The sequence below is a fragment of the Haliotis cracherodii genome, unplaced genomic scaffold, assembly GCF_022045235.1.
Source record: "Haliotis cracherodii isolate W230 unplaced genomic scaffold, xgHalCrac1.p SCAF_3, whole genome shotgun sequence".
Classification (NCBI taxonomy): Eukaryota; Metazoa; Mollusca; class Gastropoda; order Lepetellida; family Haliotidae; genus Haliotis; species Haliotis cracherodii.
Genome location: NW_027266286.1, coordinates 4,837,218 through 4,852,282, shown reverse-complemented (window position 1 = coordinate 4,852,282; position 15,065 = coordinate 4,837,218). Strand labels below are relative to the sequence as shown.

At 43.1% G+C, this 15,065-nt stretch overlaps 1 protein-coding gene across 1 annotated transcript; it reads right to left on the bottom strand.

Annotated features, from left to right (window-relative positions):
* Nucleotides 1-747: 747 nt before the first annotated feature.
* On the bottom strand, nt 748-4,697 carry LOC139474198 (uncharacterized). Its single transcript, XM_071257099.1, has 4 exons — nt 4,554-4,697; nt 3,489-3,581; nt 1,711-2,340; nt 748-1,584 (listed from the first exon to the last, which is right to left on the bottom strand). The coding sequence occupies exons 1-4, from the start codon at nt 4,695-4,697 to the stop codon at nt 748-750; spliced, it is 1,704 nt and encodes a 567-aa protein (XP_071113200.1).
* Between the last annotated feature and the right edge of the window lie 10,368 nt (nt 4,698-15,065).

The following is a 15,065-nucleotide window of genomic DNA, read 5'->3' as shown; positions in this document are numbered from 1 at the left end:
ACATTTCTTCATAATAATATACAAAAAAAAAATTTCAAAAGAACCTTTCCTCTTCTACTGTTTTCATGTGGAATCAAGGAAACCAGACTTAGTTTAGTTTGATCTAGACTTGACTAGACTTATAAAATAATTTATATTATAAATCCCACGGTCACGGACTAGTAGTTTAGTTGCAAAAAAAGAAAAATGAAGCAACAGGTTTCACAACCGCTTATATACTTATTACAGAGAGTTATTGGTTGGGGGGGGAGAAACATCAGCCATGCACAGCACATTCATTATCAATCCGACAACCTATCAATATTGACATAATGGCAACTTAAAACCTGTACTGTTGGCGGAACAGCAATTTCCTGTACGCTTTCCTGTCCTGTACGTTATATTGAGAACAGTGAAATTAATATTCCCCCTTGGGTTGTGTAATAAAAGGCACACCATTTATTTAATAACAAATCTTAACAAATCAACACCATCCCTTGGAAAGCTAATATTATCTCATAATATCTGATGTTCAATATGCAATGTATTGTAATATAGCATATTGAGCCACCTGTCGACCAACAGTCCCAGAGATTATAATTTATTCCTGTGGAGAAAAACACCAACATATTTTAGCAATATTGCTAAACACAGGATATTTTGTACACTTCAGGTTATGTCCATCAAACATGTGTTTCTCGTTTCTGCTTACATCTGTATTACACCAAAGTTTATTACCAAGGAAGGACAGTTATCTGTTTTCACACCTCATTGGTGCATTAGTAAACTGCCTGCCTGGGTTCTGGGGGAGACTCCCAGCAGTATACTGCCTGCCTGGGTCTGTACAGGGTTCTGGGGGAGACTCCCAGCAGTATACTGCCTGCCTGAGTCTGTACAGGGATCTGGGGGAGACTCCCAGCAGTATACTGCCTGCCTGAGTCTGTACAGGATTCTGGGGGAGACTCCCAGCAGTACACTGCCTGCCTGAGTCTGTACAGGGATCTGGGGGAGACTCCCAGCAGTATACTGCCTGTCTGAGTCTGTACAGGGTTCTGGGGGAGACTCCCAGCAGTATACTGCCTGCTTGGGTCTGTACAAGGTTCTGGGGAAGACTCCCAGCAGTATACTGCCTCCCTGAGTCTGTACAGGGTTATGGGGGAGACTCCCAGCAGTATACTGCCTCCCTGAGTCTGTACAAGGTTCTTCGGGGAGACTCCCAGCAGTATACTGCCTCCCTGAGTCTGTACAGGGTTCTGGGGGAGACTCCCAGCAGTATACTGCCTGTCTGAGTCTGTACAAGGTTCTTCGGGGAGACTCCCAGCAGTATACTGCCTGCCTGAGTCTGTACAAGGTTCTTCGGGGAGACTCCCAGCAGTATACTGCCTGTCTGAGTCTGTACAGGGTTCTAGGGGAACTCCCAGCAGTATACTGCCTGCCTGAGTCTGTACAAGGTTCTTCGGGCAGACTCCCAGCAGTATACTGCCTGTCTGAGTCTGTACAGGGTTCTGGGGGAGACTCCCAGCAGTATACTCCCTCCCTGAGTCTGTACAGGGTTATGGGGGAGACTCCCAGCAGTATACTGCCTGCCTGAGGCTGTACAAGGCTCTGGAGGAAGAGTCCCAGCAGTATACTGCCTGCCTGAGTCTGTACAGGGTTCTGGGGGAGACTCCCAGCAGTATACTGCCTCCCTGAGTCTGTACAGGGTTATGGGGGAGATTCCCAGCAGTATACTGCCTGCCTGAGGCTGTACAAGGCTCTGGAGGAAGAGTCCCAGCAGTATACTGCCTGCCTGAGTCTGTACAGGATTCTGGGGGAGACTCCCAGCAGTATACTGCTTGCCTGAGTCTGTACAAGGTTCTTCGGGGAGACTCCCAGCAGTATACTGCCTCCCTGAGTCTGTACAGGGTTCTGGGGGAGACTCCCAGCAGTATACTGCTTGCCTGAGTCTGTACAAGGTTCTGGGGGAGACTCCCAGCAGTATACTGCCTCCCTGAGTCTGTACAGGGTTCTGGGGGAGACTCCCAGCAGTATACTGCTTGCCTGAGGCTGTACAAGGTTCTTCGGGGAGACTCCCAGCAGTATACTGCCTCCCTGAGTCTGTACAGGGTTCTGGGGGAGACTCCCAGCAGTATACTGCCTCCCTGAGTCAGTACAAGGTTTTGGGGGAGACTCCCAGCAGTATACTGCCTGCCTGAGTCTGTACAAGGTTCTTCGGGGAGACTCCCAGCAGTATACTGCCTCCCTGAGTCTGTACAGGGTTCTGGGGGAGACTCCCAGCAGTATACTGCTTGCCTGAGTCTGTACAAGGTTCTTCGGGGAGACTCCCAGCAGTATACTCCCTGCCTGAGTCTGTACAAGGTTCTGGGGAGACTCCCAGCAGTATACTCCCTGCCTGAGTCTGTACAGGGTTCTGGGGGAAGACTCCCGGCAGTATACTACTGGTTTTGTGGTAGACTGTTCACTGCAGTCACGGAGGTGTTGTCGTAGACTGTTCACTGCAGTCACGGAGGTGTTGTGGTAGACTGTTCACTGCAGTCAAGGAGGTGTTGTGGTAGACTGTTCACTGCAATCACAGAGGTGTTGTGGTAGACTGTTCACTGCAGTCACGGAGTTGTTGTGCTAGACAGTTCACTGCAGTCACGGAGGTGTTGTGGTAGACTGTTCACTGCAGTCACAGAGGTGTTGTGGTAGACTGTTCACTGCAGTCACGGAGGTGTTGTGGTAGACTGTTCACTGCAGTCACGGAGGTGTTGTGGTAGACTGTTCACTGCAGTCACGGAGGTGTTGTGGTAGACTATTCACTGCAGTCACGGAGGTATTGTGGTAGACTGTTCACTGCAGTCACGGAGGTATTGTGCTCGACAGTTCACTGCAGTCATGGAGGTGTTGTGGTAGACTGTTCACTGCAGTCACAGAGGTGTTGTGGTAGACTGTTCACTGCAGTCACAGAGGTGTTGTGGTAGTCAGTTCACTGCAGTCACGGAGGTGTTGTGGTAGACTGTTCACTGCAGTCACGGAAGTGTTGTGGTAGACAGTTCACTGCAGTCATGATGGTGTTGTTCGAGGCAAATGACTGCTAAGTATGCAAGGAACGTTTGCCATAGTGTGATGTCCGGACATTTGGGATGATAAGCAAATTCGTATTCTCTGAGCGGAGTGATTTTCCTGGGACATACACATGAAGGAGATTAGCAAGATGGGATGGTGCATGTCCCGTGAGACATCTAGAGACGTAACAGAGAATCTTGAATGTTATCTTGCATTCAACTGGAAGTCATTGCAGGCGGTATAACACAGGAGTGATATTGCCGGTCTTGTGAGAGTAAATATCTATTCTGGCTGCTGTGCTCTGCACTCGTAACTTGTTCAGCTGGGGACCTGTTGCACCACAGCAAGCTATTACAGTCCTCCAACCTTGTCATAACTAAAGACAAGCAGGATAGATGACTACTGAGTGAGAAACTTGCAGATGTGCCCCATGTTCCTTAGAATGAGAAACAGGTTCTAACCACATTGTTGACATGATTGTTGAGAGACAATTCCGGATCTGGGATAGCACCAAGATTTGGTACATCTGACTGGGGAATGGTAGTGTCACTGAACTGAAATGATTCAATGCAACATTGCACTTTTAGACCCATAGGACCAACAAATAGACACTTGTTTTTTCTGTCATTAAGCTTCAGCTTTTTTTCAAACATCCATAACTTAATGTCACTGCAGTATTCGCCGTCACAACAATACTGCAGTTGCATCTGATGGTGTGGGTCTGAAGATGTCATGGAGCTGCGAGTCATCAGCATAGACGACTTATCTGGTGCTTATCCCTTACTGTACCTAATTCCTCTGTGTATACGGTGAATAATACTGGTCCAAGCACACAACCTTGTGGGACCCCACACTTGGGCAGCACTTTCTCTTACAGTGATCCATCAATAAGAACAGTCTGATATCGAGATGAAAGATACGACTTGAACCAATGCCATGCTATTGCAGCAATCCTGAATTCATTTCTGAGGAGGAATTCTCATTTCTTGCTGAAGACTGTTGTAGTCAGTGGTATCAAAAGTCACACTTCAATCTAACAGAACCTGTACACCAATGTTCTTGTTGTCCATACCGATTCTTAAGTCATTAAGAACCTTGATTAGAGCCGTCTCAGTGCTGTGATTGCTTCGATATGCAGACTGGTAAGGCTCACGGAGATTGTTACTGGACAGATGCTTAGATAATCTTTCACCAACTGCAGGTTCAATTCATTTGGAAATAAAAGATTGGTTTGACACTTGTCGGTAGTTGTTTAGTTCATCAGGGTCCAAGCTGGATTTGTTTATCTGTGGCCTGACAATAACTACTGTAAAGAGTGATGTATGACACCGGATCCAAGGCTGCTGATGATGTTTGTAAATACTGGTGGAAGAATATCCAAAACCCATCTCTGGTGGTGGGAACTGTATCAAGAACACACGAGGTAGGCTTGGACTTTTCATTGTCCGTAAACTCTGAGAAGCTGAGAGTTTCATGAATGGAATGATAAGCGATTTCAGGAGTGAAGTCTTCAATACAGCACTGACTTGCATCATGGGCGCTCGAATCTTATTTATCTTTGGAACACACGTGGTAGGCTTTGACTTTTCATTGTCCATAAACTCTGAGAAGAAGCTGAGATGATAAGCGATTTCAGGTGTGAAGTCTTCAGTGACAGCACTGACTTGCATCATGGGCGCTCGAATCTTATTTATCTTTGCAGCGAAAAACATCCAGGTATAGAACTATGAAGTTTATGAAACATGTTTTTTATTTATTAAATGACAGATGGACCTGATCTCGCTAATTCAGTCAAGATGAAATTTTACAACAAAAAATGCAAACATCATTTCCAAAGTGATGCAGATTTCATATTTTAAAAGCATTCAAACAAAAAATTCCTACAATATTTACATTAATATTTATATCAATTTTTTTGTTTACAGGTGAACAATAATATGACATGAACAGTCAACTTAGAAACACTTTTAAGCATTTATTAAACTGAAGTTTCCGCTAGGACTTGGACGAGTCCAGATTTACTGCCCGGTACCCAAATCCCTATTACCCGACCCTACCTGGGTACCCACTGCTGGTTTCAAAAGATAGGTACAAAATGTCCGATTGGAAATAGTTTTTGAGAGTAGCCTGAGCAAAATGTATTTAGATACACGTATAAAACGATCTGGTCATCCATATACACTCAAGTTGACTGAAGGTTTATCTTTGTTCAAACATATATAAGTCATAAGGAATGCGTTCATAGTCATGAAGAAATGCGAACATTAGTGACTTGTGTAACCATGTAGTTATAGTGAATTTTTTGTCATGAAACAATACATCATGTGATTAACCACGGGTCCAGTGGGTACCCAGGTCCTACTCAGTACCCACCCGGCCCAAGTACCCAAGTTACCCATCCCAACCCTAGTTTCCGCAAAAAAATATACATCCAAATATTTTGAATCTTCTTGAAATAGGACAGAAGATGTAAGTATGTACTGGTGTCAATGTGACGTGAGCTAGGCGGTTGAGGGGCGGCTTGAACAGGCTGTGTAGGTTGGAGTCTAGCGTCCTGTTGTACACAGTCGCTCTAACTCTCCTAAGACAGTTATGATTACTGAAGGCTGTAGGTTTAAAAAAGTGATAGTTATGTCTGCTTTATGTCCAGCTTCACAAACAACAGAGAGATCTGTCTGTTCCTAGTGGAGTGCTTGAGCTAGATTATGTTCCACCACAAATTATGATGTGCCGAGCACAAGTTAGCAATTCAGTAAGGACTGGGTGAAAGTGAAATCAATATGGTTCAGAGACTATGAGACAGACTTAAGACAGGCTATTGAAATATTGATTAACTACTGATCTACCTACCTAAGGTTTGAAGTATTTCAGTCACAAGGAATCCTGTAGACAATTCTACCTGAGAATAATATGAACAAAAACAGCAAGTTCAGATTCATTCAAAGTTCGTCTGAACTCTGTAACGAGCTATAGAAATATGTGCATGTGACTCCGTTAATCATAACAATGTAGTCTTCATAAAACATCTAATCCACACAAAAACAAGATAGTTCGAGAAAATTCAAGATGTGCATGTTTGAAAATAACAAAATGCTGCTGCATTTGTTTTGTCAACACTCCTCCCATGATGCATGTTGCATTACACTTGCATAGCCATAGCTATGGTACACAACATGGTGAGGTGAGGTGAAATGGGGTTTAACGTTGCATCCAAGATTATTGCACTTATATAGCGACGTGCATGCACGTGTATGTATGTGTGTGGCTGCTTGTACTAGTCCGGACCAATGCCGATTTATAGTGCTAGCTCACTGAGATACCATACCGCAGTTTAACATGAATACCCCACTCAGACACAGTATACTGACTCCGAGCCGACCAGTCCTTGTTTTAGCCCCTTAAGGCCGAGCACCAGACAGGGTAACAACAAGTACCATCTTTTAACGTCCTTTGGTATGACGCAGAACCCCGGACCTTCCGCTCTCCGGGCGGACGCTCTACCATTAGACCACGGAGGCTGTTCACACGATATGGAGTCTGGAGTAGGAAATATGTACAAGTTCTTTACCCTTGAGAGAGGGACAGTGAAACCATTTATTAGTTTAGATAGGGTATGTTACCGAATCACACAAGCTCTGGGGCTTTCATACCAACAAGTCTAGGGTAAGATAAATAAAACAAAGAGGGTAGGGGTCATCTCAAAAACAAAACTGGAACGTAAAAGGATATTGGACAGCTTTGATACAGGGCCTACAGTGTACAAGTTTTATGAGCAGAAGGTACCTAAACTTATAGTAGAATTCGGGCAGAAATTCAAGACACAATTAATGTTTCGCAGACTGCACTATCAGCCTTGTTGCATTAGTGATCATACCTTTGGGTGATAGTTCAGATTCAGATACGTCATCAGCTGAGTCAGAAGCTGGCTAAAGAAATCATCTGTAGAACAACAAATACTTCTTGATTACAAAACCCCAACCTTCCTTTCTCATCTCGTTTCATAGCTTATAACTTTCCCCATCAACCCATATCTCAATAAAATACAGTAAAAGCATTATTTTGAGACCATCCCCAACTCAGGTGTCATTTGCACCTGAGAGAATGCATGGACAGGTGTGAGGTCGTCACCTCGGGACAGGTGTTAGGGAATTACCTTAGGTTATTGCGTTTCATATACGCATTACAACATGAATGTTTGTTTAAGTTTATCACTATTTTACCAGTAAAAGTACCTTTTTAGGCTACTCATAGAGTCAATGAAAAAAGGCTAGATTAGGTAGATTTGTGTTATTTTGATACATGATATTTTCATAGTCCTATGATCTGTATATATTAAATGAAGCCAGAAAAGCATGTTTCTAGCATTTCCGACAGTACCTCAGAGCTTACTCACAAACATGAGTATGGTGGTGACAAACTAAGGGTAATGTCTGGATTCAAACCCAAACCATGAGTGGATTCTGGCACATCAAAGGGACACAACTATGTAGAGCAAATTGCTGTGCCTTTGATGACTTGAAAAAACATGTCTTGCATCATCACATACTCAAACCAAAATAAAGATCAAAGTTTTGCCTTTGACAACGTATGTTCTTTATACTTCAACTTAAAACACAAGACTTCCATTAATGGACTTGTTCTCAGCAAGCACGGCTCGTCCTCAGATCAGACACTCACATCATGGCAGGACAGTCTCCATGCACCAGCTGGAAGTGTTGTTCAAGAAATCTACCCGTACTCCAAGTGGGCCTCCAACCACTTGAGAATCACCGTCCCTCAGTGTTAGTATATTATCAGGAGGACATCAGCAGTAAGTATATCAAGGTGCAGTATAGTGCATGGTGATGTCAGTAAGTATAACTCGCACTGGGATATAAATAAACACTGACTTAGTACATCATAAGATTTTCAAAGTTGAGTCTTCGCCAATGGAATACAGGTCAATGTGACCTGGGGACCATCTCAAGAGTTTCATCAGTGTATTTTCAAATTCAAAATCAACACCACTAGGTTTTTTTTATCCTGACATGTATTTTCTTAAAGCCGACATGAATCTATGCTTGAAATAGATTGTCATGCTGCAGTGATGAGTTAATCATACATAAAATTTATAACCTGCGTTTTGCTTCAGGCTAAAATAGAGTCATGAGAGACCTACTTCAATAGCTGACACATAAGACAGTTTATGTGTATGGTGATAGTTATACACCGGCCTTACCCTTCTCTGTCAAAATTTTGATTTGGGAAAATGTAAAAAACAAAACTTATAACTGGAACATTAAAATGTCTCTATTTTGAAATTTTATTTCAATAATTTTTTCAAATGAAAAATGTACCAAATCTTTCTACCTCGTTACTCCAACATCAGTTGTATTTTACACATTACCAGGAAACTTGGGCAAAATAATGTGTTTCAGAGTTGGTAGTTGTTCCTACGCTAGTTTCTAATTAGAGAAAAACTAAGTAAGAATACTTCCAAGACATAGTCCCAAAGTATGACCATTCTCCACTATTTAGTACTAATGACAGTTTAGAGATTTTGTAAAATCAAGTTCTATTTATTGTCATTTTGAAAGGTTCTCAATACAACAATCAAAATCTTAACAAACTGCATCTACTAGCTCCTTATCGGGGGAACCATGCTGTGAGCATTTGTACAACTACGTGAAGATGGTATCCTGCTATGTGAAAATATATAACTCACTTGTAAATATCTTCCATTATGAAATTCCCAATGATTGTTGCTACATTTTTCAAAGAAACTATAAGAATAATGTGTACCTATTTTTAATTCATTTACCTTTTTTGGAATGCTTATATTTAACTAATGAAAATAGAAGAGTTGTAATTATATAACAAAACAAACAAACTTGCGCATATCATTATTGTATAAAGTTGAAATTGAAAATGCTTTTAATGCCAACAAGTGTTCTTTTGTTTTTTAATGGCAAATTGCTCCTTATAAATGTGGTAGATGTCCAGTTTATATGTGCAAAATATGTGTGGTACAAAAGTTTATTCATTAATATTACAAGAGTAAGAAAATATACCAGTAAGTGTAATCCCAGCCAAAGCACATTAACCCTTTAGAAATGTTACAATATAAAGTCTACCGGAGTGAGAGAGTGAGTTGCTGAGTGAGTTGCTGAGTGAGTGAGTGAGTGAGTGGGTGAGTGAGTGAGTGAGTGGGTGGGTAGGGTGAGTGAGGTCTTACGCTGCATTTAGCAGTATTCCAGCAATATCTGTGGGTGTGTGGGTTGGGTGAGCGTGGTTTTACGCTGCATTTAGCAGTATTCCAACAATATCACGGCGGGGAACACCAGAAATGGGCTTCACACATTCTACCCATTTGGGGAATCGAACCCAGGTCTTCAACATGATGAGTAAACATTTTAACCACTTGGCTACCCCCACCACCACCACCCAACCCCCTAAGGAAAAGACAACTGCTTATTACAACAAAGATATTATGTCTGTTCAGTTTATAGTGTCAGCGCTAACTGAAGTTTAATTCAAATAAAGTCCTTATAAAACTAAATAGTTAAAATGACTGAAAAACAAATACGAAGGGTGTAAATTTGATTCAAGTCTGGTTCCATGACAGTGATCAAAACAGATATATTACCAAACCAACACAGGCTTTGAACAACTTGACCATGGGACCTATACCCTTCAGAGACTCTCAGTGAATTGAGTGAGTGAGTATGGTTTTACGCCGCTTTTAGCAATATTCCAGCAATATCATGGCGGGGGACACCACAAATGGGCTTCACACATTGTACCCATGTCGGGAATCGAACCCGGGTCTTCGGCGTGACGAGCGAACGCTTTAACCACTAGGCTACCCGACCGCCCCGACTCTCAGTGAATCAGCAGCCACTGGGAATAATGATGCCAAGAGCTGTTTTAGTTGCATGTAATCATTGGAGTAAATGGGAACATCATGAAGCCGAACAAAACAGGTAACGAGTGAGTGAGTGAGTGAGTTGGGTTTAACACCACTTTTAACAGTATTCCAGTTCTATCACAGCGTGTCAGCTTAATGTGGGAGGAAAGCCCGAAGTGATGCAGGTCTCGGACATTTACCACTTCAGCGAAACCCACGAGCACAGGTATAGTGCTGACAAACCTAGAAACATAATCGGGGCGAACCGGGATTCGAACCCACATTCATAGGTTTCTGGTGTGACCAAGGGACGCAACTCTGCACAGCGAATTGCAGCGCCTTAGACGACTTGGCCACCCGTGCCCCCTAACAGATAATGAATCATAAAGTTTAGTAGTGTCGCGTATCAGCGAATCTTTAAGACAAAGTAATTAATTCAACAACAATAAGTATCAATATTTTTAAAATTTATTTATTCATGCTATTTACAGAACTTTTAATGTCTCATTTGCATATAAATAAGACAAATAATTTGTGTGTGATTTTAATTCGTTTGAATTTTCTGACAGGAGGTTGGTAGAGTAGAGAAGATGGCATGCATTATTTCTCAGAACAATTCAGTGCAAGTTTGAAGAATGATTGACAACAACGTTATGCAACATGGTGCAGCTAATTGAACAACAACAACACAACAACAGCAGCAGCAGGGATGAAAATGTCAACAATGCAGATCACATTTGGAATATGTGCTGGACAATGAGCAGCTAATTTCCATTGTTTGTCCGTGTTTAAAAATCTATCCTTTACGGTCTCACCTCAGGGGAACTACAGGCATGAAATTTGTTAACCAAAAAATCCCAAATGATGTGGAAGTCCTAACATGGAAACAATTTGTGCAGGTCTTCAACAATCCAGTTTGTGCCCACATAGGTTCTGACTGTTGCCACACGTGGCACCAATAGCTAGACAAGTCCTGTAAATCCAATATACACCAACACTGGACCACATGGGACTCCATGCTTCTTTCATGTGAAATAGCAACTCACGTATGTCCAAAACAAACACCATTACCGTACTCAGAATAATAAATACCATTCTCCTACATGAGGAATCATCTTGCTGGGCCAAGCTTTTGTCTTAATGATTTATAATGGTTTTACATGAAAATTAGTGAGTGAGTGAGTTGGGTTTAACACCGCTTTTAACAGTATTCCATATATATCGTGGCGTGCCAGCTTAATTTGGGAGGAAAGCCTGAAGTGATGCAGGTGTAGCGGCCATAAAATTTCCGAGTCCCGTGATGTGATTCGAACCACAGACCTTCTGATCCGAGGTCGGACGCCTTGTTCACATGACCAAAGAGGTTTACCCCGTCAGCAAGCTGACAAGGTAAGGATGTCATCTGTGGGATGACTCCACGCCCTGCTATACAGGTCTGGGACATTTACCACTTCGGTGAAACCCACGAGTACAGGTATGGTGCTGACAAACCTAGACACATAATTGGGGCAAACTGGGATTCAAACCCACAATCATAGGTTTCTGCCCAAGGGACGCAACTCTGCAGAGCAAATCACGGCGCCTTAGACAACTGGGCCACCCGTGCCCCGACATGAAAATTAGCCTGGGTAGATGTTAAGGGTACATAACTGGGTACATTTCACTATTCTGGATATATAACGGGGAATGCACAGACACACATACATCCACTTCACAGTCTCCTCGTGATTACAGTATATAATATCACCCACCTTCATCTACACACGACAGTTTATTATATAATGGGAAAGGTTCTTGGCAACGGATAAAAACGGTGTCCGTTGGGGTCATATATGGATAAAGATGCAAATATGAAAGGTCAGCTAGGTACTACTTTCAGTGTTTACAAACAAACATGGCGTCACCCTTGTCAATTGGCGATCGAGTTAGAATTAATCATCATGAATATGAAAGACCTACTGGGATAATTGTTGGCAACAATACTCAAAGATACTGAAACTTGGTGCCTAACTAGGATGTAGCTGTCACATTTTACAAGTTTTGGCAACTTTGGTGATATTAAATACAATTTAGCGACACCAGCCTCACGGGGTGAGTGCATTTCTATATCTGTGATTGTAGACCTCTGCGGCTTGGGGTCTTCTCCTAATCAATTTAAAACAATTGGATTTAGGGGAAATATGTACAAATTGTTACCTTGTTTCATTTTGTTGCTGTGTGTATGTCTAACTTTACACTTCATTAATGTTGTGACACGTGATGTTTCAAAGACTTGGGTTAGAGTAGCTTCCCTTTGACAAAGGGCACTTACTGTAGGCAGGCAGACCGATGTGTTGAAACAAGTAGAAACAATGTTTTGAGGCAATTGTTATTTTGCCTATATATAGTTTTACATCTGAGAATAGGTTTAGGTCAGAACTAGGACAGACAAGATTCCAACATTCTGAGGTAATATACATTAATGAGCACATTCCTGGAAAAGTTGCAATGTTTAGGAAATATTTGTGAGAGATGAGAATAGGTTTTTCAACGACAGAATTTCAGAATGACATGATATACAGGTATATCCACAAACACTTGAGCCAATTGAGCAAATTGTTTAGCTGTGAAATAGTCAGTAAAATAAGCAGGGATCAGTGACCTTTGTGAAATGGTCAACTTGGGGAACATCCAGTGATCAAATACTTTCAGAAAAAGGGTGTAAGAGACCAAAAGCCATCCATGAAGATAATAGTACAACAGGGAGGGTAGACTAACCCTTAGTCAATGAAAACATGTCTTTAAATTTAAAGAACCTTTCCTCTTCTGCTGTTTTTGTGGAATCAAGCAAACTAGATTTTGTTAGTTTGATCTGGACTTGCCTAGGTCTTTTAGTAAAAAAGAAATACCTATAAAATATAAATTCCACAGCCATGATGCAGGACTACAGGGTGGGATGCCCCTTCCAGTGCCGCTGTGGAGAGGGGGGCAGCAGAGGTAATGTGTGGCAGGGGGAGTCTGGAAGACGACCCCCTTCCAGTGCCGCTGTGGAGAGGTGGGCAGCAGAGGTAATGTGTGGCAGGGGGAGCCTGGAAGACGACCCCTTCCAGTGCCGCTGTGGAGAGGTGGGCAGCAGAGGTAATGTGTGGCAGAGAGAGCCTGGAAGAAGACCCCCTTCCAGTGCCACTGTGGAGAGGGGGGCAGCAGAGGTAATGTGTGGCAGAGAGAGCCTGGAAGACGACCCCTTCCAGTGCCGCTGTGGAGAGGTGGGCAGCAGAGGTAATGTGTGGCAGGGGGAGCCTGGAAGACGACCCCTTCCAGTGCCGCTGTGGAGAGGTGGGCAGCAGAGGTAATGTGTGGCAGAGAGAGCCTGGAAGAAGACCCCCTTCCAGTGCCACTGTGGAGAGGGGGGCAGCAGAGGTAATGTGTGGCAGAGAGAGCCTGGAAGACGACCCCCTTCCAGTGCCGCTGTGGAGAGGTGGGCAGCAGAGGTAATGTGTGGCAGGGGGAGCCTGGAAGACGACCCCCTTCCTGGATTGGTTGTAGGTTGGTTTGTTGTTTAACGCCGCACTCAGCAGTATTCCAGCTATATGACGGTGGTCTGTAAATAATCGAGCCTGGACCAGACAATCCAGTGATTAATATCATGAGCATCAATCCACCCAATTGGGATCGATGACATGCATCAACCAAGTCAGTGAGCCTGACCACCCGATCCTGTTAGTCGCCTTTTACGACAAGCATAGTCACCTTTTACGGCAAGCATGGGTTGCTGAAGACCTATTCTACCCCGGATCTTCACAGGTCCAGTAAAATAAGAAGGGGTTTGTGCCTTTCGTAAAATAGGCAAACTTGAGTAATGTGCAGTGATCAAGTACTTGCACACAAACAGTTTAACACCAAAAGCCATCCATGAACATTTGAGTACAACGCTAGGGAAGGATGCCACTTCCTAAGCCAATGTTAAATAACTGGCAGCAGAGTTTAAACCTGTCAGGGGAAGCCTTGGAGATGGCCTGTCACATCAGTAACACCAGAAACCATCCAGAGATTTCCTAATTTGGTGATGACCAGCCCGTGAATGACTGAGCATCATATTGCTAGGTCAGAAGGTTGGTTGGTTTGTTGTTTAACGCCGCTCTCAGCAATATTCCAGCTATATGACAGCAGTCTGGACCAGACAATCCAGTGATTGATATCATGAGCATCGATCCACGCAATTGGGATCGATGACATGTATCAACCAAGTCAGCGTGCCTGACCACCCGATCCCGTTAGTCGCCTTTTACGACAAGCATAGTCGCCTTTTACGGCAAGCATGGGTTGCTGAAGACCTAGTCTTCCCCGGAATCTTCACGGGTTAGGTCAGAAGGCATGTCCCAGGTGAGAGTACATTCCATTATCACAGAACTTTGGCAGTGAAGAAAGTATCAGCTTAGTGGGTTCCAGAACTTCTGACATCTGATCAAAAATGTACCCGGCAAAACATGTTTTGTGATAATCTATGTATGTTTGAAGCTGCTACAGAAAAAGATTTGTGACTATACAAAATCTATCTCTCTTTATATATCATGCCATGTTATTAAGAAATGAATAGTTGTAACATTTCTAACCGCTTCCACATTGTCATGTATTCTGTACTATGGACCTGTGGCCTTACAGTTATATATGAATAAACTGATTGACTATGGACGAAAATTGGTTCACCACTTCCATCTTGAGTCCACAGAGCAGTCAAAACAGTGGAGCAACTGACATCATCAAAGATGGCCAGGACTGTCTCATCACATGGTGAATGCCGTGGTCTGGGATGCTGAGGGTGTTATCATGGTCGACTCTTTTCCAAAAGGCCAGACATTAACGGAGTATATTATGCTGCATTTTTGTGGCGATTAGGGGATGAAAGAATTACTAAGAGACGAGGGAAGCTGAGAAATGTGTGCTCATGGATCAGGACAATGGTTCAGTACACAAATTAGTCATTTCCATGGCTACAATCCATGAGTATGGCTTTGAACTCCCTCAGCATCCACCTTATTCTCCTGATCTGCTTCCGTCAAACTTCCATCTGTTCCCTTGCTTTAGGAAGAAAGCCCAGTTTGACTCCAACGATGACCTCACTGCAGCTGTGGAAAACTTGGACAGCCAGGAGGACGTCTACGAAACTGGAATA